The 27238-nt window shown below is 40.9% G+C and overlaps 1 protein-coding gene across 4 annotated transcripts in view; it reads right to left on the bottom strand.

Moving 5' to 3' along the window:
- ctnnd2b (catenin (cadherin-associated protein), delta 2b) overlaps window positions 1–27238 on the bottom strand; it is a 134583-nt gene that overhangs the window by 20981 nt on the left and 86364 nt on the right. For all 4 annotated transcript variants that reach the window (XM_030074864.1, XM_030074866.1, XM_030074865.1 and 1 more), the window contains 4 exons: window positions 24852–24984; window positions 22638–22851; window positions 9741–9927; window positions 2113–2230 (listed from right to left, as the gene is read on the bottom strand). In XM_030074864.1, coding sequence (XP_029930724.1) covers window positions 2113–2230; window positions 9741–9927; window positions 22638–22851; window positions 24852–24984 — 652 coding nt within the window. The remainder of the gene's footprint in view (window positions 1–2112; window positions 2231–9740; window positions 9928–22637; window positions 22852–24851; window positions 24985–27238) is intronic.

The raw sequence follows: 27238 nt of genomic DNA, 5'->3' as shown, positions 1-27238 counted from the left end.
TCAGGATATTCGTAGTCATAGTTACATTTAACTTACCTCACTACACTAGCAGATACATTTTCTGGTTTCAAAAATTTGACTCTATTGGCAACAAAGTAATTTTTACTTACAAATACTGGCCTTGTGTCAGAATTGTATTTATTCCTCTATGATCATTTCTCAAGAGAATTCACAATAATATGTTTTAAGAGAAATATCTTAAAATGGGCAAGATAATCTGCTGTGGCAGAAAGATAATGATAATATGACTGATAATATTACTAAAATAGTCAATGCTTGCTATGTCTGGTTAAACAAAACACTAGCCAAGCTTGTCATATTTACAGTGTGCAGTTTGTTCCCTGCAAAGAACATGGGGCTTTGAAACACAAAGCACAGGAGGATAAATATGCATTTACATTGAGTGTGCAAAGTCACAGATAAAACATATCTGCATATTATCTGACAAAATCTGTCTCGATAATAAACAACGTGACATGTGTTTACAATGCAAAAATTAACACTTATAGTTTCTGTGAATTCTTAGTCACTGAGTACAAGACAAAAACAAGCACACGCAGGCGCGCACGCACACACACACGCACACACACACACACACACACACACACACACACACACACACACACACACACACACACACACACACACACACACACACACACACTTCATTAAAATTCTGTACATGTCTGCGTGCTGTGGTGTAAATTGGTGCATCTGTAATTAGGCAGAGAGAGGCTGGAACTTTGTTAAATTCACTTTTGCTTTGGTTCACCTTCTCTCATCACTGTGATTACTCGATATTATCTTTGTGTGTGTATGCGTGTCTGTGTGTGTTTATGAATGTTTGCGTGTGCCAGGGCCCTGTTAGTGCCGGTGAGATCAAGCACAGTGACTTTGTGCTGGCAAAGTGGAAATTTTGTGACATGCCATGGCAGTGCTTGCACCAAAATGGATGGAGAGGAGAGTGCAGCAAAGGGGACTATTGATAGAAATCAGGTGGCCTGGTGCAATTTTGGTGTCCAAATATCTGCTTGCATGTCTGCCTCTTCAGAGCACCTCTTACTATAAATGAAGGTGGTCTGGGCTATTTTTGTGGCTTTAGCTGGTGGAGGCACACTCCCATAGACCTCTCAAAAATCACATGAATCCCTTTATGTTATGTTATGACTGCTTGTTTCACACTGATATAAATTCTTCAACCAGTAAAATATAATTTTAATTTGATTAAGGCAATAATGACATTAAGGGAGAGTTTGTAGTGGGATAGGTCAAGGGTGCACAAGGACCTTCTCTTACATTTGATTAAATCCCAATAGCTATCTGAGGGACAGGACCAGGACCAGTATGTTGTTCCATCTCCAGCTTCTAATTTGAGGGATGCTGTGTGCATTTTCACCATGCCACGCAATCATGCAATTTCCCAGTGCTATCTAGATCATGTCTTTTGCAATAAGCACCAGGCTCTTGAAAAAGCACACAAACTTCTTCTTTGCTTTTATATACATCAAACTGGTTGGCTACAACTCGACAGGATTAGTCCACACATCTCCCAAAACAGTCTAACACACAAAAAATCCTCACTCTGCACTGTCACCTTGCATGTGTTCTCCTTTCAAACAGGTCTCTCAAAAGTAGCACAAATAGACATGTCTGGGGTGCATTTCATTTCTACTTGTGGTGCAGTATATTCATACTGGAGTGCCATATATTCTGCACGGACTGCACGTCCCAGACAGGAACATTGGTTTCTCTTGGGAGAAGCCGGTCTGAACTCTCCTCCCCATTACAAAAATGTCAGCATGTCATGGCTGGGAGTGCACAGCTTTTAAAAAGGATGAGCTGATTTGATTGGTCATGACTAATGTCAGCCCCTACCACACCTACTTATCCGTGGCGGCGGCAGAGTTTGCATCATGAGCTGGACCCACTGTCTGCATCTTGATTTACAAAGGTAGAGCCCCTGCTTTTCTGTATGTATGATTTAGTGGGGTTTTGTTTTGTTTGTTTTTGTGCCTGCATGAGCAAGAGAGCTTGTATGAGAGCTTGCGAGACAGGGAGCCTGTTTTCTGTTGTGTGTATTTGTCTGAGTATTTGTGTGTGTGTGTGTGTTACCTTGCTGTCAATCTCGCTGCTCCCCAGGGCAGTCTGGATGACGTAGAGCAGGGCGTCCGTCAGACCCTCACACTCCCTCATCCTTCTCCGTGCCTCCTCACCAGCAGAGCTCACATTCCTGTCTCACAAACACACACACACACACACACACACACACATACATTTCATCAATCAGTGTTTCAATGGAAAACTGAACATGCAATTTCCAAATATCTTAGTTTCAACATGTGAGAAACGTGTACTGTGCACACAAACAAACACACACTGCCACAGTAATGCAGTATACATGTTTATCTCTGCCTGTGAATGTCTGACGTACATGTGAAATGCATGAGGGTGTATGCCACAGTGTATGGATGTGTGCCCATGTGGATGAGTGTGTGTGTGAGAGAGAGAGAGAGAGAGAGAGAGAGAGAGAAACTGGCTCGCTGTGATGCCCTTTAAATGTCAGGCTATTGAAACTGGCCAGAAGATGCCCATAACCCTCAGTGTCAGTGAGAAATGGCACTGAGCTGCCAAAACACCATTAGTCCCATTGGTTTTTCAGGTCCCTTCCCATGTCCTCAATAACATTTTCTGCAACGTTTCCGAGCCCAGCAGTCTTTGCAAGCAAATGAGCTTGTGGAATTATAAAGCTGCAATATGCAACAGTATTTAAAAACCCTTCTTACAATTATTTTCTGCTCGCCAGTGATGTTGATGTTATCTGTAGATAACATTTGCACTGACGTTGATGCTTTGCCTCATACTGGACAGCCATCCCCTGCTAGAAAGCTGTACTCATAAAGGACATAAACAGGGTCACACTTCCTTCAATTCCAAAAGCAATTAAACAAATGAACCCCTTCACATTCTGGTTTCTATGGGTTACCATGGGACTCCCCTTTGGCGCCAAGCCCTTATATTAATCCCATGGGCATGCAGTACAAATGTATGATTTTCACCTATTCTAAAATGGTGTATTGCTTCATGCTATTTATTCTGTTCTAACCTGTTTGGCATCTGCTGTTAACCTTGTACCTTTTAGCTCCCCCTGAGGTCTCCCCATAGAATAGGTGTAAAGAGACGGGAGGAATGGTAATGGGCTAGAGGAAACACAAAGCCACAGCGGTCTATCGCTGCAAATTTGAGCTACTGTTTCATAATTTTGCAGTCAAACTGTTGCTTGTTGTTCATTGGGCCCGTGTTAACGATGCCTTCAAGACAGCTGGAGTTTGTTTAAATGCTTGAATGAAGTTTGAACTGGACAGGCAGTATGTGACAAAGCAGAATCTTCAGTCCTAATCACAGGTGAGGAGAAAGTAAGAACAGATGCCAAGAAAATGTCAATAAATGCAGAAACAGCACAAATTATCAGGCCGTGTCTGCTTAAATTCTTGTAACTGACTTTTTTGTGGTATTTGGAAGGTTTTGGTCTGTATACTATTTGTTGTGGGTGGGTTAGTGACATGTTGCGTTGTAGCTAACAAGGAATGGTTTTTCGGTTATATTTAGGTCTGGCAATGCCAATGACTTGTATTTTCATGGATACATCAGTGCTTCCGAATTACCTCAAACCCTTTGCTACTGGAATATTTAGGCTGAGCAGAAAGCCTGACAGCTCAGTTAGAGCCCTTTAATAACACCAAACCACTGTAACAATACAAAATCACAGATGTAGTTAACCAGCAGATGTGACTGAAAACAAAAAGGAAAGACTAAGCTGGGCTGGCCTGGCATCTGAAACCATTTACAGGTAAAAAGGTAGCAGATAATGCTCCCAACATCCCCTTTATCAGTCCTGAAAACAACATAGTGGTGGAGAGAAAAGGTCAGTGCACGGACACGCACGTGCACACAAACACACACAGAGCCAGTGCATTGATTGATGGTTTTGGTTTGTGCTCTGCACTGTATTTACAGGGAACACACACACAGCTAGCTGCCACACGACAGAAACCATCTGAATGCTACTTTCAATCCACTTTATATCCTTCTTTCCCTCATATATTTCTTTTATTTTGGCAATTACATGTTAATGGATTCAATTCAATTAACTCCAGTCAATTTGGCATAATTAATCCCTTTGAAGTGTGCACTTGCATGGCAACAGGGCTGCAGATTATCTCTGATTATAATCTTTTACTGTGAAGAAACAAAATAATAATGAAAAAATCACACCGGTGGAACAAGGTTAAGTGTCTACAAGGGGGAGGGGGCTTTAAAATAGGACAGAATTTGATTAATACAAATACACAAATGTTGGTGTTTCAGCATGAGTGATTCTTTCTCGCTCATTCAATAATCGTTAGAAGGCTTCTTCTGTGCTGCTTTCTATGTTTCTATATGCTGAAACCTGTGCCACTAGACAGTAGAGGTGGGAGAAACAAATCGATTTTTAGATGCATCGCGATGCGGACGTGGGGCGAGCCGGCATCGATGCATTAATGACAATAATCGATGCTTATAAAATGATTAAAAAACGCGGAACTGAAGTATATGAGCAGCGTCTAGCCGGGCAGTTACAGGACGCACACAACAGAAAACAATCATGTGAAGGTGGCTGAACAAGCTGTAAGAAACATCAAAGCGGCACCCTCTGCATTAAAAGTGAGTGTTTGGAAACATTTCGGATTTTATGAAGAGGAAGGGACAAAAGACCTGGATAAGAGCCAAACAGTGTGTAAGTTATGTCACACAACACAAATATTTTGGCAACACGAAATTACAGTAAATGACAAATTGTCTGAATTGTCTGAATTGTCTGAAAAATGATTTAAAAAATGATTCAGTGACAATCACAAAAATATGCATCAAGATGCATCTATAATCGCTTTATAATCGCATCGTTGGCCTCATAATCATAATCGAATCAAATTGTTAGGTGGCCAGAGATTCCCAGCTCTACTAGACAGCTGTATTTGAATTATGTGCACTGAAGTTGTGTGATTGTTTAAATTAAATTCAAGCTGAATCCGAATTTCTGAGGCAATAACCCTCAACATTTTCATATAAAAATGCCCATTTTACCGCTCTGTTAGCCAACACCACAGCGATTCAACCTGCATATATTCAATTCATGAAAGCTTTTCCATTTGCTGTACTAAATACTCAGTGTCCTTTGGCTCTTTCCTGGGATAAAATGCTGTATTGCACAGGAAGTGATGTGTTTTTACACATCCAACAATAACAACAACAGCAAGTTGTTTGGAATAATGAAAAGAGAACTGGATAGCGAACAGAAAAGAAGAAAAGGGCAACACCCACAGAAAGTCAAACTTCATCAACAGAAAATCCAAGAAAGCAGGAGTCATGGTGCTGGACACCCTGATTGACAAGTGATCACCGCTTGGCACCTCAGATGGAGATAAAATTGCCAAAACAAAACAAACAAACAAAACAACAACAACAACAAAAACACGCCAAATTGTCACAATGAACAATGAAACAATGAAAGTGTTGCTTTAAATTTGGCTTCTCCATATTCAGTTTCATTGTACTTGAAAATGCTGACTCAGTGGTTTGAAATGTTACTGGTCTTTTCTTTCCTGTGTGTGATTTGCCTGTTCCATTGGAAGAGAAAAGAAATCACATCAGAATTCTTTCAAAATGACTGTGCTCTACTGTACATATTTGCATACTACATTCTAAATTTATGATAATGAACAAGCCCCTATTTCAAATTCAACTCTCTGAAAGCTTTTAGGTTGCAGCAAGGCACTTAGAAAGGAAATAAAGAAAAAAAAGCTACACTTTTGTCATTAGCCGAGCAGGAAAGAGAGTGCTAGGCTCAAATCAGTTGGTCTCTGTGTTTCTGATCAGCCTGTCATAGTAATATTCACAGCAATAGTCAGCCAATAGTCATATTTCCATATTATTCATTAGCTGTAGTTGAATCTGTCACACACACAAATTCCATGCACATAATTCAAATTCAGCTGTCTAGTACCACAAGTTTCAGCCCTTGCACTTCCTCTTAGTTGGCACGACAACCACACACACAAAGGAGCAAAGCAAGCAGTGAGTAAGCAGTGGCTGGGAAAAAGAGTGTGTGTGTGTGTGTGTGTGTGTGTGTGTGTGTGTGTGTGTGAGAGAGAGAGAGAGAGAGAGAGAGACTGAGAGAAACAGAAACCTGTAGACGAGACAGAAGGATAATGTTATAGAGAGAGAAGGCATACAGTGACAGAGTGGGGGAGGAAAGAGGGACCAGAGGATGAGACTGCTAGAGAGAGAGAGGGAGAGAGAGAGGGTGAGTGAGGAAGCGAGAGAGAGACAGAGAGACTGAGAGAGAGAGACAGAGAGGGAGAGAGAGAGAGAGAGAGAGAGAGAGAGAGAGAGAGAGAGAGAGAGAGAGCAGGTGGCCTGTTATATACCAAACTCGCCATGAAATATTCAATCTTTAATCAGACTCCCAGCATTCCTTAACGAGGCGTGAGAAAGATGAATTAGCCCGTCGAGCTTAGGGAGCTGCTCAGCACAAAGCTATCATTTTCAACACACACATACACGCACACCCACACACACACAACCTCAAGGAGCATGGCAAGTATGTGCTCCGCCCGTGTGTGTGCAGTTTTACACACATGTGGTGTAAGAAGTGAGTAAAGCCTTTGTTACCAGCCAATACGGGCAGTTTATTTTCACTGAGAGCAGGTGAGGAGACATATTGCTACTGAGATTAGTGGGCACCGTATGTAGTTAGACAAAGAGACAAAACAGACACACACACACACACACACATACCAAACCAAACATGCAGTCACACAACAGAGACTAACAGAGAGAGAAATACAACTGTAGTCATTGCAGCAGCCTCTCCTTTCAATCCATCCTCGCTGAACTTATGCTGCACTTTTGCCACATCCCCAAGAGGAGCTGTTTGGAAATGTCAAGTGTTTCTCTCTTTTCCGCTGGCAAATTACAAGGGCCTGTACCCAGCTGGTTGAGGCAAATTAAAACATAATTATGTTGTATAACACTGAAGAAAAGCTCACCCAGTATGGATGCAGGATAAACCTGTGACTTGACTTCTGCAATGGCAGACAAGCAAAGAAACAGATACACTTCGAGAATGATAGTGATCCAGAGGTTGTCATTATTCTGTCTGCAGGACAAATTTTGGCTTGTTTGTTGCTGAATATACAAGGGCTGCACAGATCTATCTATCTATCTATCAATCTATCTATCTATCTATCTATCTATCTATCTATCTATCTATCTATCTATCGATCGATCTATCTTACTTCTGATGCACAGTCAGTCGGCCTCAGAAAATCTCTCTCTGCTAGACTTATTTATGAGAGCAGACTCTCAGAGTCACTGGTATTTCATCATGCAAAACGGGTGTACTGACAGAGTGAGCTCGCTGCACAGCAACACAAAATTCACATAACCACAATATCTGCTGAGATTGGGGAGGTTCTGATGGGTAGCAACACACTGTCTTTGATCAAAATGACTGAGTTGTTTTAGAATTTTGGTGTATTGATACATATCTTACTCCATTTTGGAAAAAGTATTCATGTAGTTCATAACTCTGTGACATCAGATCCTCATAGGGAGAGCTGCCGCTGTTTCATTAACTGATGAGCTGAAGGGATAGTTTGAATAGTTTGTTCACACATTGGTGGGGGCCTACATGTTCCAGTGCAGAGCAAGGGTCTGAATTTGTAGCAAAACATAGATTCAATTAGATTCATGACTCACTAGTTGGCTATTTGCTTGAAAAATGACTTTTCTTTTTCAGAACTATTCCATCTGATTCAAGTTTGTACACTACGGCCCTGGCCAATAATAAAGTCGAGCAATACCATAAAACTTTCCTTGTATTGCTGAAATGTGGAAAAAACAAACAAACAAGAGAAGTAATTTAACATGCATTAACAATATTATTGAAAAAAGCTGCCATTCATAGTATTCTGTCAGATACACAAGTTAGATCTTATTTATTTATTTATTTTTTTGGTAAGAATCGTGACCCAAAGCATTTAATCTCAATTAAAGTCAAAATCAGAGCAATTCACCGCTCAGTTTCTTTGAGCAGACTGATGCAGTTTATAAATGATGCATCGATGCATTGGGCCTCTAATACGTAGCAATATTGGCATTCCTGAGTTTATGTCCATGCAACCTTATCAATATTGGTCTGCAACTCATACAACCTTACGGGGAAAAAAAAAATCCAAACTATCCCTTTAATTTACCTGCAAGCCTTTCCAAAGGACTGCTGTATAATTTGTCTTCATTTTGTGCCATCAATCACTTGGCAAGATAAGGTGTTACTGTTTTTCCAGTGGAGTACATAACCTCATTTTGGAAGAGCTCCTCGTTAGCTGCACTAAGTTTGAGTTGTGTTTTTCTGTGTCTTCACAATACTTATTTTATTTTCACCTTTTTCAAACAAAAATTGCAGCGGTAATTCAGTAAGAGATGGGATGGAACAAACTCATGGTATTACAGGAGCTCATACATCACTATCAATTACCTGTATGCAATATTTTTATTATGTCTGTATACCCTTAAGGGGATTTCATTAACACAAAACGTTATTATACTGGATTCCTGGCGATTCATTTGGCCTACCAAGGAGCATTTTTTCAATAGAATGATATAATCTAATACAGCTATATGTTGCTACCTGTATGCAGTACTTTTATTGCATTTTCCATGAAGACGATACACCATTATAATGGATTCCTGGGGATGAAACACTAGAGAATTATAAAACAAAACTTCTATACTTCGCCACTTGAGCTGCAGTATTTTTTTTATTTTTTTTTTTCTTATTGAATTTCACAGAATAGAGAGCTAAGAAGGACTGCTGTCTCAGCATCACAATTGGGCATTCAGACACACACACACACACACACACACACACACAAACACAAACACACAATATGTGGAAAATCACAGTGCACAAAAGCAGATGATGCATTGGCCTGCGAGGCTGCTCTGATGCGACTACAATCCAACGTGCCTTCATTGTTCCTACATGCACTTCATATTCATTATAGGTAATAAACAGCTGAGCTCCTCCGTTAAATATTCACAAAAGCAAAATCAGCTAATAATACACATAATTACACCTCACAGAGAGAAAAGCACAATGAATTGCTGTGTATCTGTGCTCTAGAAAGTGGTCATGTTGCACTGTACTTTTAATGGAGTCAGTCAATGCCTACAGCTAACAGGCACATAGCTGCTCTCTGGAGTAATGCTGCAGACCTTGTTGCTGTATTTCAACCCAGTAACCAGAATAAAATGTGGCCGTTTTTTTTTTCTGTAAACCAAAAAATACATTGAAATGTCGACATTTCTAAAATCCACTGCATATCAACTTTTAGACTGAGAGCCAATGTGGTGTTTCCAGCCTTATGCAACATTCATGTGCAAATGTTAGCCCACATTAGCTTGTTAGCAACTTTAGCCACTTTGTTTGCTCTGTTAACTTCATTAGCAACCTAAACTACTTGGTTAAGGTTAGGAAAAGGTCATGTCATGTTAATGTCACAAAATATTAGCTAACGAATCACAAACTTGAAAAAGTGGCATTTCAATGTAGCATTTTTTCCCTGGTGACTGGGCTGTATATGTTTAAACACACACACACACACACACACACACACACACACACATACACACACACTGACCGAAGGCAGCCGGTGGCGTTGCGGAGGACCTGGGAGGAGTGCAGGTGCAGCTTGCGGTCCTCCTGCGTGTGGGGGGACGTGTCCCAGCCCGAGTGGGGGATGATCACAGCGTTGGTCAACACAGCCAAGGCGTCCTGGATGATGGGCATCTTCAGGGCGTCGCACGACGACAGGTTCCAAAGGACGCCTGTGGAGGGAGGGGACGCAAACACACAACAAAATGAGATGGAGGGAAACAGAAGAAGAGACAGAGAGACAAGGGAACTTCAGGCTAAATGCTGTTAAAACATTTAGCAGGATTTAGTGAGTAGCGTGGCAGAACACACACAACTACTGCACATAAACACACACACATTCACAGCATGGTTACTACAGTGTCCAGTATGCTCTGGCTTGTCAATGATTTGTATAACATGTCACAACATACTTCTGGATCTGTTTCACATTATTATATGTTGAAGTACTTCATTCATCTACATTTTATAGAACATGCTTCAGATCAAATAATTTACCATCTGGATGTGGATTTGGATATATAACGTGTTGTTTATTAGTTTTTCAGCATTGACATTGTCTGTACTGCTATGGCAGTATTATCACTGATCATGTTACAAAAAACAAGCATAAGTACAAACACAAATAAAGGTACAAAGAAAACCAAACTAGCACCCAAGAGTTGCATCCCATACTGTCGTTATAACACTGAATAATATTAGAAAAACATATTCCTTTAAAGTTGCAACTATAGGACTGGGCGATGAATTGATATTATATCAATACTGTGATATAAGACTACATCCATTCTGTTATGATATGGTAAAAAATGATGAATGCCATGAATTTAACTTATACATGACCCCACAATTCTTTTATGTCACCATAACCAAAAATGTACGAGAATTTTGTTCTATTTTTTGTATTATGAACATGTAACATCAAAACACTGGCTTTAATAGACAAGTATTACATTAATGCCATGGGTGATCAGCCTGAGGTTAGACGATGATCCTGAGGGGTTGTGCTCTTCAAAGTGGTGTGCCCCTCCCTTTGAAACTGCACACTCTGCCTTTCAAAGCTGCTTTACAATGAAGAGATGCATTTTTCTGAACTTGTTAGACTGATGTAGCTGTTCAGTTGTTGGCTCATACTGTCTTGGCCATCATATCCACATTACGCATTGTCTGTTGTTATTTGTTTATTGTTTGTTTGATTGTTTATCAGAAATCTCTTGTGTACAAATGTCTTATGAATAGACCAATACTCATCTCTACAATATGCTCACAAATTGATATCGAGATATTTGGTCAAAGATGATACTTTATTTTGTCCTTACACTGGCAAGCCTTAGGCTGCTGGACACCACTCTGGTGCCATCTATAGATAAGAAGGTGAAAGCATGAATTAGCACTACCTGTGTTCTTCAAAGCAAAATGAATGTGACTGAGCCTCCCAACAACATAAAGGAGCACTGCAAGGCAATAATTCATTTATCCTAGATTCAACTCCTCGCTCTTTTTCTGTTTCAGTTCTTTCAGTCTTTCTGTAATTTACACACGCACACACACACACACACACACACACACACACACTTTGCTCTTTATCCTCACCCTAATTCAATGTACAGCAACCAACCAACCAAGAAAATTGGGGGAATTTTCTCTTGACTACCAATTACTGTTCACTCCTTTAGCTAGCTGCTCAGGTAGCAAGTGTGTGAGCAACTTGCACACAGACACACACATAAACACACACATACAAACACACTGGCAACCCCTCACAAAAAGGACAGAGAGGGCAAGAGACCAGTCACCACATTTCACTGCAAAACACTGTGATTTGTTGAGTGATCCTGCATGTGCGTGCGCACACATACACACACACACATACACACACACACACACACATACATACACAGATTGTGATAACCTTGAGGGTACTACATGACACACCATAATTCTGCTCGACCTTCCCCGTGCCGTGTGTGTTTGTTCTAATCTATGTACTCACATAATGATAGGTTTGCATGTATGGGAGTGCATGCATGTCCATCCCTGCTTGTGTCTGGGCTTATCTACCTTTCTCCTTTACAGCTGTAATTATCGCTGTGCAACTGGTAAAGCATCCTGTCCTCAGAAATGGTGTGTGTGTTTGATGTAAGACGTCCTCTTTTTAGCGCTGTGTGTCGCTCACCCACGGCTGAACAGCAACTGTGTAATTACAGCCTCTGTTATCTGTCTTGATGGGTTTGTATGAATTTGTTTCTCTGTGTATGTGTGTGTGTGTGTGTGTGTGTGTGTGTGTCTATGTGTGCGTGCGCGTGCGCATGTCTAAGCCCTCTCGACAAATGAGTCTTATCTCTGCCAGCCATTTGGACGCTATGTGTTTACGCTGAGCGTTAAGAAGCCGCTGTGTGATGGCGCTTGTGGTCAGAAGGGGTTTGTAAATGATGTGTGAGGGCCTTAATAACCTTGATGTTCAACGCGACACGTGATAATTCTACTTGACCTTCGTACCCGTGTACGAGTCTGCCTGTGCTCAAGGTTTTGTTTTGTTTTTTTAAGAGGACTCAGACAAGCCTTTAAAACTTTTTTTTGACAAAATATTCTGCACTACTAATTTGTTTATTTGATATAAGAGCTATTGCCTCTCTTTATTACATTTTTTGTTACCTGTGTTCTTTGAGTAATGTCTTTTCTTTTACATTGTTTACATCATTAATTTCTTTGTCATCATTAATTACAAAAAACAAAACAAAACAAAACAAAACAAAAAACAAAGTCATACAAATATAATGAAACTTCAATTATGTCCAACCCACCTCTACAAGTATAGTGTACTAGACCCACTGGAGTAGAGTACATATTGCTGCCATAGAAAAAATATTTTTATTCATGCAAATAAAATATGATAATCATTACAATGCATAATTATTAATAAAGCACTGCCTATACCATCCATTTGCATTGAAATAATGACTTACTCATATGGAGTTCTTCTAATGCTGCTTACTCTGATGAAAATAATGAATCTAACCCTGCAACATTACAAGATAATTATTGAATAATAAATCTGATGTCCTGTGTCTAAATGGGTGGAGCGTGGCATGATCAGTGCCAGCGTTATGAATATTCTTTTTCACACATCATTTAGCCCAAAGACCAGCGAGAAACAAATGGCAAAACAACATAAGCCCTAACAAATGTCTTGCAGAGGCATCAATATCCTGGAAACTTGGATGCAACTACAATTTTACCATTTTGCATAAATGAGCACACTGAGAAATGGAATGGAGTCTTTTTGGCTTTTGTAATTAAGGAAATTAACTTAGTCACTGTAATCTCCCTGTAATTGCACGCAAAGTGACAAATAAAAGAAATGTTTTCCCAGAATTTTGGTCCCCTGAGCAAAACAATGCAAAATAAAAAGTCCCCGCCATAATGCCCAAAGACCATATCAGTGGTTTTGCATTTTTAACACAATATCTCTCAAAGGTATTTACTGTACTTCATATTTCTGTTAATCATATTTTAGAACCTGATATGATTTTTTCCTCCCTTTTATCCAGCTACTGGATATTCATTCCACTAAATGATGATTCATTTCATGATATGCAAATGAACTTGAAGACATGAAGACTTCAAACTTTCTTCACAGCAGTATTCCATCACCATAATAAAGTCTTCCACATTAGTTTTCCTAAAAGCAGAAGCACTGTTGTGTTTTGAGGACCTGAAACTGGGTGGAGTGAAACGGTCCCTCCGCCAGGGAAAATCGCCCTCAGGGAAACGTTTGCTTTACAGAGCCAATTATCAGTTCTGTGGTTTGCGAATGGTGACAACTTTGCAAACTGCAGAAGCCAAACATTATAAGGTGGCTGTTTCCAACCAAAAATTCAAATTTAAAATTATGTTGTGAAATATTTAAACAGTAAAAAATGCACCAAACATTCAAAATCAATGGTATGGCCCTTTAAATACTTGACACCAAACATGTCACATTGTCACTAAAACATGTACACACTAACTCTACCTGCTTTGGAAAAAGCGGCCACTGAATAAATGCACTGCGGTATCCTTGGTAATGACCGTATGCAGCAAAATGCAACACATAACACATGAAGTCATGCTGCAGCTCCATGAAAGGATGACTTTTTCATTATCGTGAGTAAAATCAGCTGCTCTCCTCAGCATCATTTCTTGCTGTGTGGAGTATGACATCATCTCCCCGGGGTGAAACACAGTGGGGTTTTTTCTTTTATCTGAAAAGCACACACACAAGTACATGCACGCTCACAAACTCACTCACACACAGAGGCACACAAATATACACTAAATGTACACTGAAACACACGAACACACACGAACACACACGAACACACACACACACACACACACACACACACACACACACACACACACACACACACACACACACACACACACACACACACACACACACACACACACACACACACAGCCGTGACTGTGTGACAGATGAAGGAGGTTAATTGCCTAAGCCTTACATCATGAATGGCAGCAGGAGGTTATGAATGTGCCGTTACATGGAGGGAGGGGAAATGAAAATGTTGGCCATTTCTCTTTGTTTCTGAAACCATTTCTCATCCCTCATTTGTGCCCTCTTTTCATTCCTGTGTCATTTTTCTCTCTCTGTATCTGCTTCCTCTAACACTGCCTCGCCTTTCCCACATCCCTTTGTTTCTCTCTTCATCTCTTGCCTGTTTATTTCTCTCCTCGTTTCCCCCAGTGGATCGTCCTACATGTACGTTCTTGTGCTTTGATCCTTGTGAGAATTACGTTTTTGCTCTTCTATCCATGTGAGATTGAGTTTGAGTTTTAGACCTTTGGAGTGAGGACATTTTTGGCCCTGTTCAGAATTTATTTTACTTTCTGTCTCAGGTGGACAGTAGACAAGTAGACAGTTGAGACAGATCAGCATTCACACCGGCATCATCATACATCTCAAATACATCTCCACTGATCACTTGTGATGACATTTGTGATCGACCTCAGATCCGTCAGAATACATGTTCCCTTTTTAGTCTGGCTTTGATTCCTCTTTACATTCTTTCTCCTCACTTTCCTCTTCCATGCTGCCACTATCTTCCCAGTAGTCCCCACCCACACTATTCCTTAAGAAATCTGTTCTGCACAACAGCTTTATTTTACAAATGCTCCTTCCTTCCACAAAGGATGATCCACAAGGTGATTTTGTGATGTTATCAGTACAAATGCTGTGTGGCCTGATGTGGCCCTGACCACCTCGGAGGGTCCCAGTGCATTTCCAAAATGCTTTGCATCCCACTCACACCTGTACTAAACACTGTCCACTTGGGATCAGATCACCTGAGATGGATGTTCAAACCAGGTGTGACCAGGGTCATTTCTTTGCACGTTTTCAAGGAGCTAGTTTAAGATTTGGACTCGGGTTTTAAAGTTAATATGAGAATTCAGATTTGGCTTTGACAAGAGCAAAATGCTATGGTCACACATGATGAGAGGGTGGAGAATAGGTTTAGGGGTTATAGGAAATGAACATAGTCAATGGAAAGCCCTCACAAGTATAGAAAAACACTGCATGTGTGTGTGTGTGTGTGTGTGTGTGTGTGTGTTTGCATTCAGTGCCAGCAACCGCACTGAGGTGCAAGTATCCTGCAAGTTGCCACGGCGACAGAGACAGCCATAATCAGCTAGAAAGCTTTATGGGAATTATCAGCACAGTTGGAGCTTTGTCTTTGACCAGTTTAGATTGCTTGACTGAAAGGAACCGCTGCAGAAATCCTCCTAGAAACATTCAAGTAACAGCCAGTTTAGAACTGAAATGGTGTACAAACCAAAAACACAAATTCTCCAACCCCTGACAGACAACCCAGGACATGCACTGTAGACGTTAATTTATGACTTCCTGACAAGCAAGCACTGGTGTGAGCACCTCGAGGAACCGCCTGGTTAGCTCCTTTAAAGGCTCCTCAATGAAACCATTACCATCCAATAATCATCATGACTTTGTTCCCCATGACAACCAATTTGTTTATCAACAGAGATCTGCTTGGCTGTGTGGAAGGCTCATAACACTTTTCTAACTAAAAGGTGACTCAGTTGTCACCTTTTCTGCTTGGTATGGAAATCTGCTGTCTGCTACATTGGTGTCATACTGATCAAGCTGCCTGATGTTTTCTACTCAGCAAACTAAGCAGCAGAAAAGTGCATAGACTCACACTGCTGCAGTTGCATTCTGGACCATATGTGAGGGACAAAACTGCAGCCGAAATACGCACTGAGCTTACATGCTTGGAACTTGTCAGCACTGCCATGACATTAAAGGACTGTATCAGCGATTTTGAACGTTTGGCCCATTAACTACAATTTACCCACAAGATTTCACAACATATAGTCATATATATAATACCTAAATTTTCAAATTTGAATTTTTGGTTGAAACACCCACATTATAATGTTGTGCTTCTGCGGCTAAGAAAGTTATTCAGCAAAAGATTAGCAGAAACATCACGTATACACATTTTGTAGATATTGTCCTTAAATTAAGTATGAAGTCATTCACCTTAGACAACAAGCCATTGTTAGTACTGAAGACAGCGTGACACAACAAGAAAAAGACATAAAAATAGCTGGCTTTACAGGTATTTGGGGAAACGCCTCATTTCAGTGCGAACACCAACAGGAAAGAGGTGGGCACAAACGCAGATGTGTTCATTTTGTTAGTCTGCACACGCTCATCTTATTAACATCACTGTCAGTTCATGATGGTATCAGATATGGGTTCCATCCCTAAATAGAAACCAACAGTCATCCAAAACAAAATCAGATATGAGCAGTAATTTGAATTTGAGCATGAAGGTCTGTGGTGACAAGCCAGAGCCATATTGGAGTGTCCTCTTCATCAACTTTACAGAAAATGTGAGTTTCTTCCCTCTAGCAGAGGATTTAGACTCCTGAAGGGCGAGTCTAAGAAGGTGAGAAGCTGTTATTTCCCATCATTCCCATATCATTAACTTTCTTAACTTGGCTTAATTTATTTGATGATAGCGAGGGAGTTTGGTGTTAATACATTTATTTTAATGCTTTTATGAATAGTTCTCTTTATTTATGACTGTTGTGCTCTGTCAAATGTACTTTTGTGCAGTTTATGTTTATATATTTTAGACGTCTGGCTGCAAGATGAATTCCCCCCTACAGCCAATAAAGTTGAATTGATGGGCCTGAAATTAACTGAACTGTCTGTTAAGTGAAGTTATTGATGTTGAACTGTCCTTGAGCAAAAAAGGTGAACTGCAAAAGTACACCACTCTGGAGAGCAGTGTCCATGCAACTAATTTAGCTAAAACTAAGGCCAAACATACATGTCCAACAATACTAATAACAACTGCTGTGGTCAGCTGACTAGGCTGGGCTTTCCGCAGGACACAGGGGAGTGTGAGGTTTGCTTCAGTCACCAGATTTAGTTTTCTGTCAGCCATTTTGTGTTCACAGATGTGTCATCTTCGAAAAATTTGACCCTGGTTGGGTTACCTCACCTTGTTCATGTCTTGTAGCCTTTTGGCCCCATCTTGTCCACATACATATTTACATTTCTGTTCCTTTTTGCACTGCACATACATCCTCAACATTAATCAAGTTGATTAATTTATTTTCTCTGTATGCTTTTTGTTAAATCAGCTTTTGTCAAGACTAAAGGGGCAATGGTGTGTGTGTGGGAGGGGGCTACTTGTTGTTTTTGTGGTGTGTCTTCTTGTCATGTTTCTAATTGCTTCTTTTGTATTGCAGCTTTATATAACCTGCTCAGCTCCTTTCTGTCCTTGTTTGTCATTGTATTGTCACTGGTTCAAAGCTGCTGCCTTTATTGTTTGGTATTGTCACTGTTTTGTGAGCTGTTGCTATTATTGCCTCTGCATGGTTGTTGTTTCGTACTGTACTGGCATTGAAAAAATATAAAAAATAAAATAAAATGAACTGCTTTGTGTCAACTTTCCAAAGTGAACTTGCATAAGATAACGGTTTATGGCCGCCACCACAATAAGAGCAAAAGATGTATTGCACTTTATTGTTTGGAAGTATTTACTGTACATATTTACCAGTTGAACCTTAAAACTTTTTTAAATGGGAGACTGCAGTAAACATCCTTTTTAAAATGAACTGGAAAAGAAGCTAATGAGCACAGTCTAACTCAAGGGAATACAGCTCCTGTATGTTTGTGTAAGTAGGTTGGTTTTGTGCTATCTTAGCTTTGTACACTCAAATTCCCTTTTTTCTCTACAAGCCATACGCATTTTCTTTAGTGTCCCGAGGGAACAAATAGCAACCAACCTCTTTGCAGGAAACAGAAGTGTTTATGGGAAATGTGGTCTAAAGAGAATGTCTAACACCTTTAAAACTATGTTGACTTTAATCTTGCCTGCTGTCGCTCTCTATCTCTTTTCTTTGCTTATAGTAGATGAGCATTGTTGCTGGACTGCATCCAGACTATACACAGTCCCCATCTCAGAGCCTGACAACTTCCATATCTGCTTCTGAAGAGCTGATACCAATGTGAGCGATCCTGACCTGTCACTTGCAGTAATGTGTCCTGGTGTGATTGAATGATAAAGCTGCTATGAAATGACATGTGTAACCATAGCTGCTGACATCATGTGGATTAAAAAATAATGGGGAATAATAGGGAAAAAGAAGTATAAAAAAAAAAAAAAAAAAAGGTACAGCTTGTGGTGTGTCAGAAAGAACGAAGCCAGATATCATAACACTGTCATTTCTCAGGATTCAGGACATGGCATCACTCCTCTGTCTCTCACACACACCTGCCTTGGGTAGAATGGGCGTCACGGGGCTTGAATCAATACACAAAGGACTCTGTAGCATGACCGCCAACACTGGACTGGAACTGCAAGGCCTCCAACAGAGTCTAGGCTTAATCTGACTCCAGCCGCTTTTTTTAAATAATGTTATTTACTCCAATGAACCTGAGTTCTTGCACACCTAACAGCCATTTTGTGTTACCTTGACCAAAGACCTACTTTTTACAGAGAATGATAATTTATAGAATCTGTTATGAACTGGCAGAGAGTCTACCTCTTTATATCAAACCGGCAAAGAATAAACCATCTTAGTGTCATCTCAAAATTTATTTGATAAACAGATGCTTGAGGTGTTCACACACTTATACTAGGATTGGCATTCCTTATGCTGACATTTTATTATTTATACTTTTCTATTTGCTTGTTTGGTGCTATTATCTTATGATTCTTTTTGGGTGATCGTTATTATTTTCCTTATTTTATGTATTTATTTTTATGTTTTATTATTATGTATTTATATATGCTGCATTACCTTTTTTAATGTACATTTTTAATGATGTGAATGTCTTATTTTATGAATCCCCATAAGCTATTGCTATTGCATTGCATGATCCTTCAGTAAACAACAAACAGTATAGGACACATCATAAGTCTTTTTGTTTGTTTGTTTGTGTTGTGACTATGCTTTGATTCTGATCATGAATCAGGGTTCATAGATAAAGATTTTTACTGACGGGGTCCCAGTCAGCTCCCAACCTAAGCCACACTCTCTCTGTTGCTATATTAAACTTAACAGTAAGGCATAAATTAAAATAAGAAGAGTTTCAAAGGATTTTTTTTTTTTTTTTTGATGAACTGACTGCTAAAATGTTGCTGGTAAATTTGAGATATTATCTTGACCCCAACAGTGGTTTCCCTGAAGAAAACCCTTCAGGGAGAATGGAAAACAGGGTTGTTTGGGAATGTAAAGATCCAGATCATATTTAATCCTGTCACAATCACTATGCATTCCAACACTGATCAATAGTTATGGATCCAAGCTTAGACTGTTTATGGACAGGGATCAATGCCTGTAGCTGTATGCTCACATACACAAGAGGCTCTGGTCCACAGGACCTGCTTTTACAGACACATGGAGGTCAGAGTCACAGAGTTACACTGAGCCCAGCACGGTGAAGCACAAAATGCCTGGGCAACACACACTATCATCACTATCACTATCACCATCTTAAATCAATAATACATAACATTATCATATGATAAAAATGCTCATTTTGCTGCTGTTTTGGTTTCACTCAATTCTGTAGCACTATATCTAGTCAATGAAAGCTTTTACATTTGCTGTTCAACACCTCTTCTTCACGGGGAGGTGACACATTTCCAGCTTGTTCAGAATAAATAGAAGAATAGTTTGCATGCGCACTGACAACCACCATGGCTGAACAAATATAAAAAATAGCGCCACCTACAGAAACTCAACCCTAACCCTTTCTCTCAGGGGGCAGCTCTTATACTGAGGCTTAAAATCTTTTTTTTTTCTTTAAATAATTAAAAAGGATGTAATAACTCTTCCTGTTTCAGATGCAGTTTCACCCTATTTTCAATCCACTGTTAGCACTAATATAATAACATAATGTGAATTGTTTTCCACTTTTTCTGAAAACATTGACACTTTGAAAACATCACTGACATTTTTTCCCTGTAGCTTCAAAGAAAACACTGAGATGACACTTCATATGACTTATTAGGATGGATACTTTTTGTAGTCTGTGTTGTGTAAGTATATATACTGTACATGCACATATGCAAACATGCATATAATGTAAAGATAGAGATGAACACACACACACACACACACACAGTGTAGAACATGGCATCTAATCTGCAGAGGCTGAGAGCATATCTGCACTTTAAAAACAGCTTTATTCCATCTGAATAATCATCTTTAGATCTGAAGAGCCGAGAGAAACAGAGAGGGAGGCAGAGAGTGCAATTATTAAAGCAAGAACGAGAGAGAGAGAGAGAGAGAGAGAGAGAGAGAGAGATGGGGGGTGGGGGGTGGGGGGGTGGGGGGGATCAAGCTTGTTTGTGACTTTCTGTGTCATCAAATAAACACTGTGTGAGTGAGAGAGAGTGTGTGTTTGTGTGTGTGAATCTTTAGCCAGGCAGGCAACTTGCCTACCTACTGTGATCCTGATTTTAACTGCTCACCAGAGAGAGAGAGAGAGAGAGAGAGAGAGAGAGGGAGAGAGACAGAGAGAGAGAGAGAGAGAGAGCAGCTGTGAAGATGAACGGGAGAATGATGATAGACGAAAGAGGGGCAGAGCAATTATGAAAATCCCAACTGGAGAGAGACAAGACAGAGCGAGAGAGGCTGAAGAAAAAAGACAGAGAGGGAGAGAGAGGGTGATTTCCTCGGGGTCCTTATGAGAGAGAGAGGGAAAGAGAGACAGAGAGAGCGCGAGAGAGAGAGAGAGAGGGGAAAGGAAAGGAGGGGAGGCTTGGTCTGTCGGTGTCCGGCCGGTCGTTCAGCTGATTAATTTGTGACAGGAGGGATTTCTGTGCTCCGTGCCTTGAATTGCTGCTCTAATTTATATGGTAATCTTCTTTAAGACTCTAGCAGCATACAAAAAACCTTTTATTTCCTCCTCTGCTAAGCCTAAACCCCGCTCTACTCACACTGCACACATATATACACACACAGACGTATAAATGCATGGACTACATGAGGGTCATATTCTGCGCTAAATATGATTTATTGGAGGAAAGCACTGAATTTCAGCCAACCGATATGCTTTTCCTGTGCCTCGGGACAGCTCAGCCTGTGTTAGTATTCAAGACTGTCCCTCATTACCAGAAATAAGATGGGAAAAAAAAGAAAAAAAAAAAAAAAAAAAAAAAAAAAAAAACGTTTGTCCCTCACCCGAATCTGTCATGTCACCCTGATGCACAGCACTGCTGAAAATGACTTGGAGAGGATGGATAAGGACTTAAGGGCGGGTGTCAGCGGATATGGGTGCATTTTACGATTTGGCACAGTTTGTGTGCCAGTAAAATAAAAGTTATTTTGGGTAAAAAGGGTCAGTAAAGTCCCCAAAGTCAGTGTTCCACTCATTGCTTATGGAGGGAGTCATAAGATCACACACTATTGCTCCATTTGTTTGTTTGTTTGTTTGTTTTGTTTGTTTGTTCTTTTCAGATCTGGGAAAGACACGCTCAAATATTGATTGAACGGTTCTCGGCAGCAGGAATAACAAAAGTCCTGGTCTCTTAACCTGTACGCCTGAAACTTAAGTGGCTCCTACAGCAGCAGCATGTTCATGAGCTTGGGTGCCAGCACAAGAGACCCCATTTTTCTCATTTGTCTCCTGGATTGGAAAAAGCCCCCCAAAGGACTCTGGACATAGGTGAATTTCAAAATTGAGTGGTATTCCTCCTTCAGCCCTGTCGGCTCTCCTTCACCCTCAAGAGACGAAATTCCTCTTTGCGAGCCATCCCTGAAAATGAGAATTAGAGGCGAGCTGCCTGGATATATAAAGGCTGAGAAAAACACTAGTATAGGTATCGCTGGTAATCCTATAATCCTTTTGGTAGTGGGCTTACAACCCAGACCCCAATGGGTTTAGAACCCAGAATTAATCAAGCCAGCATTATTTTTTTAAGGCTGTGGATGGTATTTTGCTGTTTACTGAGACAGAGAACAAACCTGCTATGGATCCAAGCCCAATGTAGCCCTTCGTGTGGATGCTGGGTTTGAGAAGTCAACAAACAGCGAGCAAGCAGGGGGTAAACAAATCCCTCCTCTGTGTGTGTGTGTGTGTGTGTTTGTGTAGCGTGTTTGTGCCACTGTGTACGTGCATGTGCATGCACTGTGTGAGAGGCGAAACTGCCAGAGCATTTGTGTTGTGAGTGTATAGTAAGTGTGTGTGCATCACATCGAGATGTTTGTGAATTTGTGTGGGAGAATGGACGCAGGTGTGAGACAGGGTGCAGTGCACCCTCCAAGTACGGCTGCATCACATCGCTGTGTTTGTACGTGTGCGCCGACTGTGTGTGTGGCTCATTTCTACCTGTGAGCAGCTCTCGGATCTCCACATCCGTGGTCTTTCTGAGCAGCCGGACCAGAGCCGGTATGCCTCCGCAGTTCTTCAGGGCGATTTTGTTGTCGTCATTGGCTTTGCCGTACACCAGGTTCCTCAGGGCTCCGCAGGCGCTGCGGTGCACGTCGGTCATCCGGTGGTCCAACAAGTCCACCAGCAGCTGGATGCCACCCTGCCGCCGGATCTGAGGACGGAGGAGGGGAAGATGACTTGTGAAGGGGCAGCAGGAAGGTGGAGTGAGTAGGGTGCATGCTTGCCAAGGATAGGACCAGTTGTTTTTTTTTTATGTCAGTGGCTTGGGTCAGTGGGTTTGGAGAGTCTTCCAGTGCTTTCTTAACAAAATGAGGAATAGTTTAATTTTAATTCAACTGTAATTTTAATTTGATTTTAATTTAAATGCTTGTGCATGCCAAATGCATGGCAACTGAGTAACCTGGGTCATCCAGGTTACTCAGTTGGCATGTATCACGTGACATCCTGGATTTGAATCCAGCTTGAGACCTTTGTCACATATCACCCCCCTCTGTCACATCCTGTCTTCCCTGCCTATGTTCACTGTCACCTTGCAAATTTCAAAAATGTTATTGAGAACCACAGTAAATTTCAATATACGTTTGTGTTTGAAGAAACAATGAAAAACTAGTAGATGTCAAAAGACCTACCTATTGCATGCACTGCAAGCTGACTGGGACAAATGTCAACTAGATATAGTCTAGTGGCTAAAATTTTTAATTTATATAGTTATAATATGGTATGTATGCAGGCATCCTCCTTTAACCCACACTACTCGAGGGGTGTGTGAGCTGTCTGACCCAACCAGAGATTAAAATCCGATGTCCCTTAGTGGGTGAATAGAGCATGTCACATCAAAAAGGAGGGCAGAGAGCAGGAAGTAGTTTGAAAGACCCAAGTAGTATGTTTCTCATGTACCTATTCCATCCTACTTTTCTTGACATTGTAAAAGGAATTGGCTGCACAGGCTGCTGTGGCACTAATGTGGGATAAATTTAAATGCCAGCCATGGCACTTTCTGTCCCATCACCCCCTCTCCATGTCTGCAGCCTTCTCTGCTTTTCCCTGTCTAGACGAAGTGAAAATGCACAAGTAGGGCAGGCTGCCTGCTCTCATGATAAAGAGAGAGAGAGAGAGAGAGAGAGAGAGAGAGAGAGAGAGAGAGAGAGAGAGAGAGAGAGAGAGAGAGAGAGAGAGAGAGAGAGAGAGAGAGAATTTCTCACCGGTCAGGATTGGAGAGAAGAGACAAGGTAGTAAAACAGTATTCCTATAGATCAGGGCATTTTAAACTAAATGATGCAACGGGACATCAATTATTTGGAGATTTGAAGTGGTGGATTCTTGGGTGTAATATCAATACAGGGTTTGTTAATATGCCTTGTAATGAGTGCAGCTGGCTATAATTAAATCAAAATATCCCACACATAATATCTCATCAGCAGCAGAATTGGACTTAATTCATTTGACAAGGCAGCAAATGAGGGAGAATTTGTCTTGGTGACACAGAGGCAAGGGCACATCAACAGCTATTACAGTGAACTAAGCTCATCCAGGTAAACAAGATACAGGACAACAGGTACTTCAGTGTAAGGAGACTGCACAACAGACAGCAGACAGTCAGTCAAATATTAACCTGCACACACATATATCCACTATTCAGTCACTTCATGCAGATAATATTCTCTGAAGGGCCTGTGAGTCATACTTTTGACAGCCCCACTCTAAATGTTACATGACCTCATTCATCAACACAATCTCAAGATCAATCTTTTTTTCTGTCTCTGTGAGTTTTTAACACCTGTTGGCTTATTGCTGTTTGAAGAACTCTGTTTGCCCTTAAATCCATCCTCTCTACGGGGATTAATAAGGCTGACTTGAACTGATTTGTGTTGACTCTGAAGAGACTTGACACAACAGTTTTCTCAAAGAGGCTCAAGAGTGACGGTCCTTGAGGAGAGGAGAACAGAGTACAGGTATGTTTGTTGGTGTGGGTGTCCTGGGGGTGTTTGTCTGTGTGTGTGTGTGTGTGTGTGTGTGTATGTATTAAACAGGAAGCAGGATGAATGAGGAGTGAGGAGCCCTTTAACCTGAGGACCTGGGTTGAAGCCGCAGAACGTGCGGGTCATGTGAAGTGTGCTGGAGATTTATATGTATCAGGTTGCATGAGCGAACCTCAGATTTGATCTTGTTGTCTCCGAAGCAGAGGTGCTGGAGGTAGGCGGCAGCGTTGGACTGGACCGATGGGAACTGATGCTGCAGCATCTGGATCACCTCCGGCAGCTCTGGATCCCTCCAGCCAAACTCCCTACAGAGAGACAGAGACAGACAGAGTGTGTATATACAGATTTATATGTGTATGTTTGTGTGTGTGTGTGTGTGTGTGTGTGTGTGTGTGTGACTAGGCAGCTTGCCTACCTACTGTGATCCTGATTTAAACTGCTCACCAGAGAGAGAGAGAGAGAGAGAGAGAGAGAGAGAGGAAGAGAGAGAGACAGAGAAAGGGGGAGAGAAAGAGAGGGGGCAGAGATGGAAGGATGGAAAAAATATTAAGAATGAGAAAGAAAGAAAAAACAAACACTATTTCAATACAGGGTCTTTTAGCTTCACATGTATTTATACTGTTCTAACTACAAGGAAAGAAAGAAAGAAAGAAAGAAAGAAAGAAAGAAAGAAAGAAATGGAAAGTAAGACAAAAAAATCAAAAAAATCAGTGTAAGTTTTTTTTAGCTTCACATGTATTTATAGTGTCCTCACTACAGGACCTTAAGGCTCCTGTGACAGACAGAGTAAATAAAGACATGATCAGAGGAGAAGACCAACGTTTTCCTTTAGATCCTACTAGGCCATGGATCCCACTTACTAGGTCCTTTTCTGGGACGGTGTTTGGTGTTAGGTAGGATATAGCCCAGCAAAAGAGCAAAATAAATGAAAGTCTTCATTCCCCACCAAAATGCTACATTTTATTCTTACTGTGTTCTGAATCTCCTCGGTTGTTCATGTTCATTTCCATCATCATCAACACTGAAAAGCTAAGAGTTAGACCTGTAAAAGCCCTTTTCACACTTGAGTTCCTTGGCCACAGTTAGCCCTGGGCTTACATCAGCCTGGATCCACACTGGTACTTATTAACCCAGGGCTAGCAGTTAGCCCGAAAAGTTAACACACAGTCTGCTGCTTTTCAAAAGTGTTTCACTGCTGGGCTAAAACCTGGACCAAGACCCCGAGCTGAGGCCTTAGCCCAGGTCTATGAGGTCTATGAGTAATTTTTAAATAATCAAAATCCACCTCAATCTAGAGATGGATAAAATCCTATTAACACGAGACTAGTATTTCCTGGGGACCTCTGGCATGTCTGTAATTTGTGAAGTAAAAACTCCAGCACAAATTACCTCCCATATCTCAGCAAACACAGAGGTCATCTGATTATATTGTAATAACAGAGTCCGGTGCAAATCAGCGTCAAGGTTTTTTGTTTTTTCTCCGTACTTTTTTTTTCTGCCACTTTCTTGGTCAAGAAATATGGAGGCTGCAGTGGAAATGATAAATGAAAGTTCTGACAGCAGTCTGAGTGCAAACTCAGGAGGCTAATCCTGCTACACAGAACGGAGAACCATTCACAGAAAGAGCAAGCTCAAATCCATCAGAAGAGCAAAATCTCAAAAAGATGATGAGATGGATGCCATGCATGGCAGCATGTGGTAAGGAATATTTTTCTGTCTTTCAACAGGCTCAGTACAAACGCCTTTAGGGCTGTTGTTGCTGATGTTATGCGCAGCCTTGACATTTTCAATCATATCCAGGAGAATGATGTCAGTAAATTCAAGTAAAATACAGACATGACGGATCCCGTGTGAATAGGGCTTAAGAAAGTAACTGTCAAAAAAAAAAAAAAAAAAAAGTCATCGTCAGCATAGTTTAAAGGCAAATATTTTAGACCCTATTCATTTTTGTATTGACCTGAAAAGGGTAGGGCTAGATCCCTTATTTGGGCAACTCTTTACACGTTTATCCTCCAGAAAGTGTCCTTTCAACACAGTGCATTATTGTTCTGTAGCAAAGCCAATCTGAACTTTTCAACATACTCTTTAAGGTGAGTCCTTGACCAGACATCTTGAAAACAGTTACTGCAATTTTCTACTACTTCTATGCATTCTATGTTGAAGCCTTTATGGCAGCCACCTTGGATGTACTGTAAGAGATTCCTGTGATACTCCTGTGTTCAATCCTTTCTTCTAACTAGCCCAGCTGCTTTGGTTTTAGTGCGTAACCAGGGTATGCCGGTGCCTTTGCCTGGGGCATGCTTTAGGCGCAGGCACACACACACACACACACACACACACACTAAGCCCACTAACCCTATTCTGTGTATATGTGTGAATGTGTGTGTAGAAAAAAAAATACACACACAAGCACCCATGCACACACAATTAATGTGAGAAAGATGCGATGTGAGAGAATGGAGTCAGGCTGGAGTAGGAGGGGGAGGAGACGGAGGCGGGGCTTATCAATGTAGATCATCTAATGGCCAAGGGCGACCAAATTGCCACGTTTCCTTGACA

The sequence above is a fragment of the Myripristis murdjan genome, chromosome 17 (genome assembly GCF_902150065.1).
Source record: "Myripristis murdjan chromosome 17, fMyrMur1.1, whole genome shotgun sequence".
Taxonomy (NCBI): Eukaryota; Metazoa; Chordata; class Actinopteri; order Holocentriformes; family Holocentridae; genus Myripristis; species Myripristis murdjan.
This window is presented reverse-complemented; position numbering and strand designations above follow the sequence as displayed.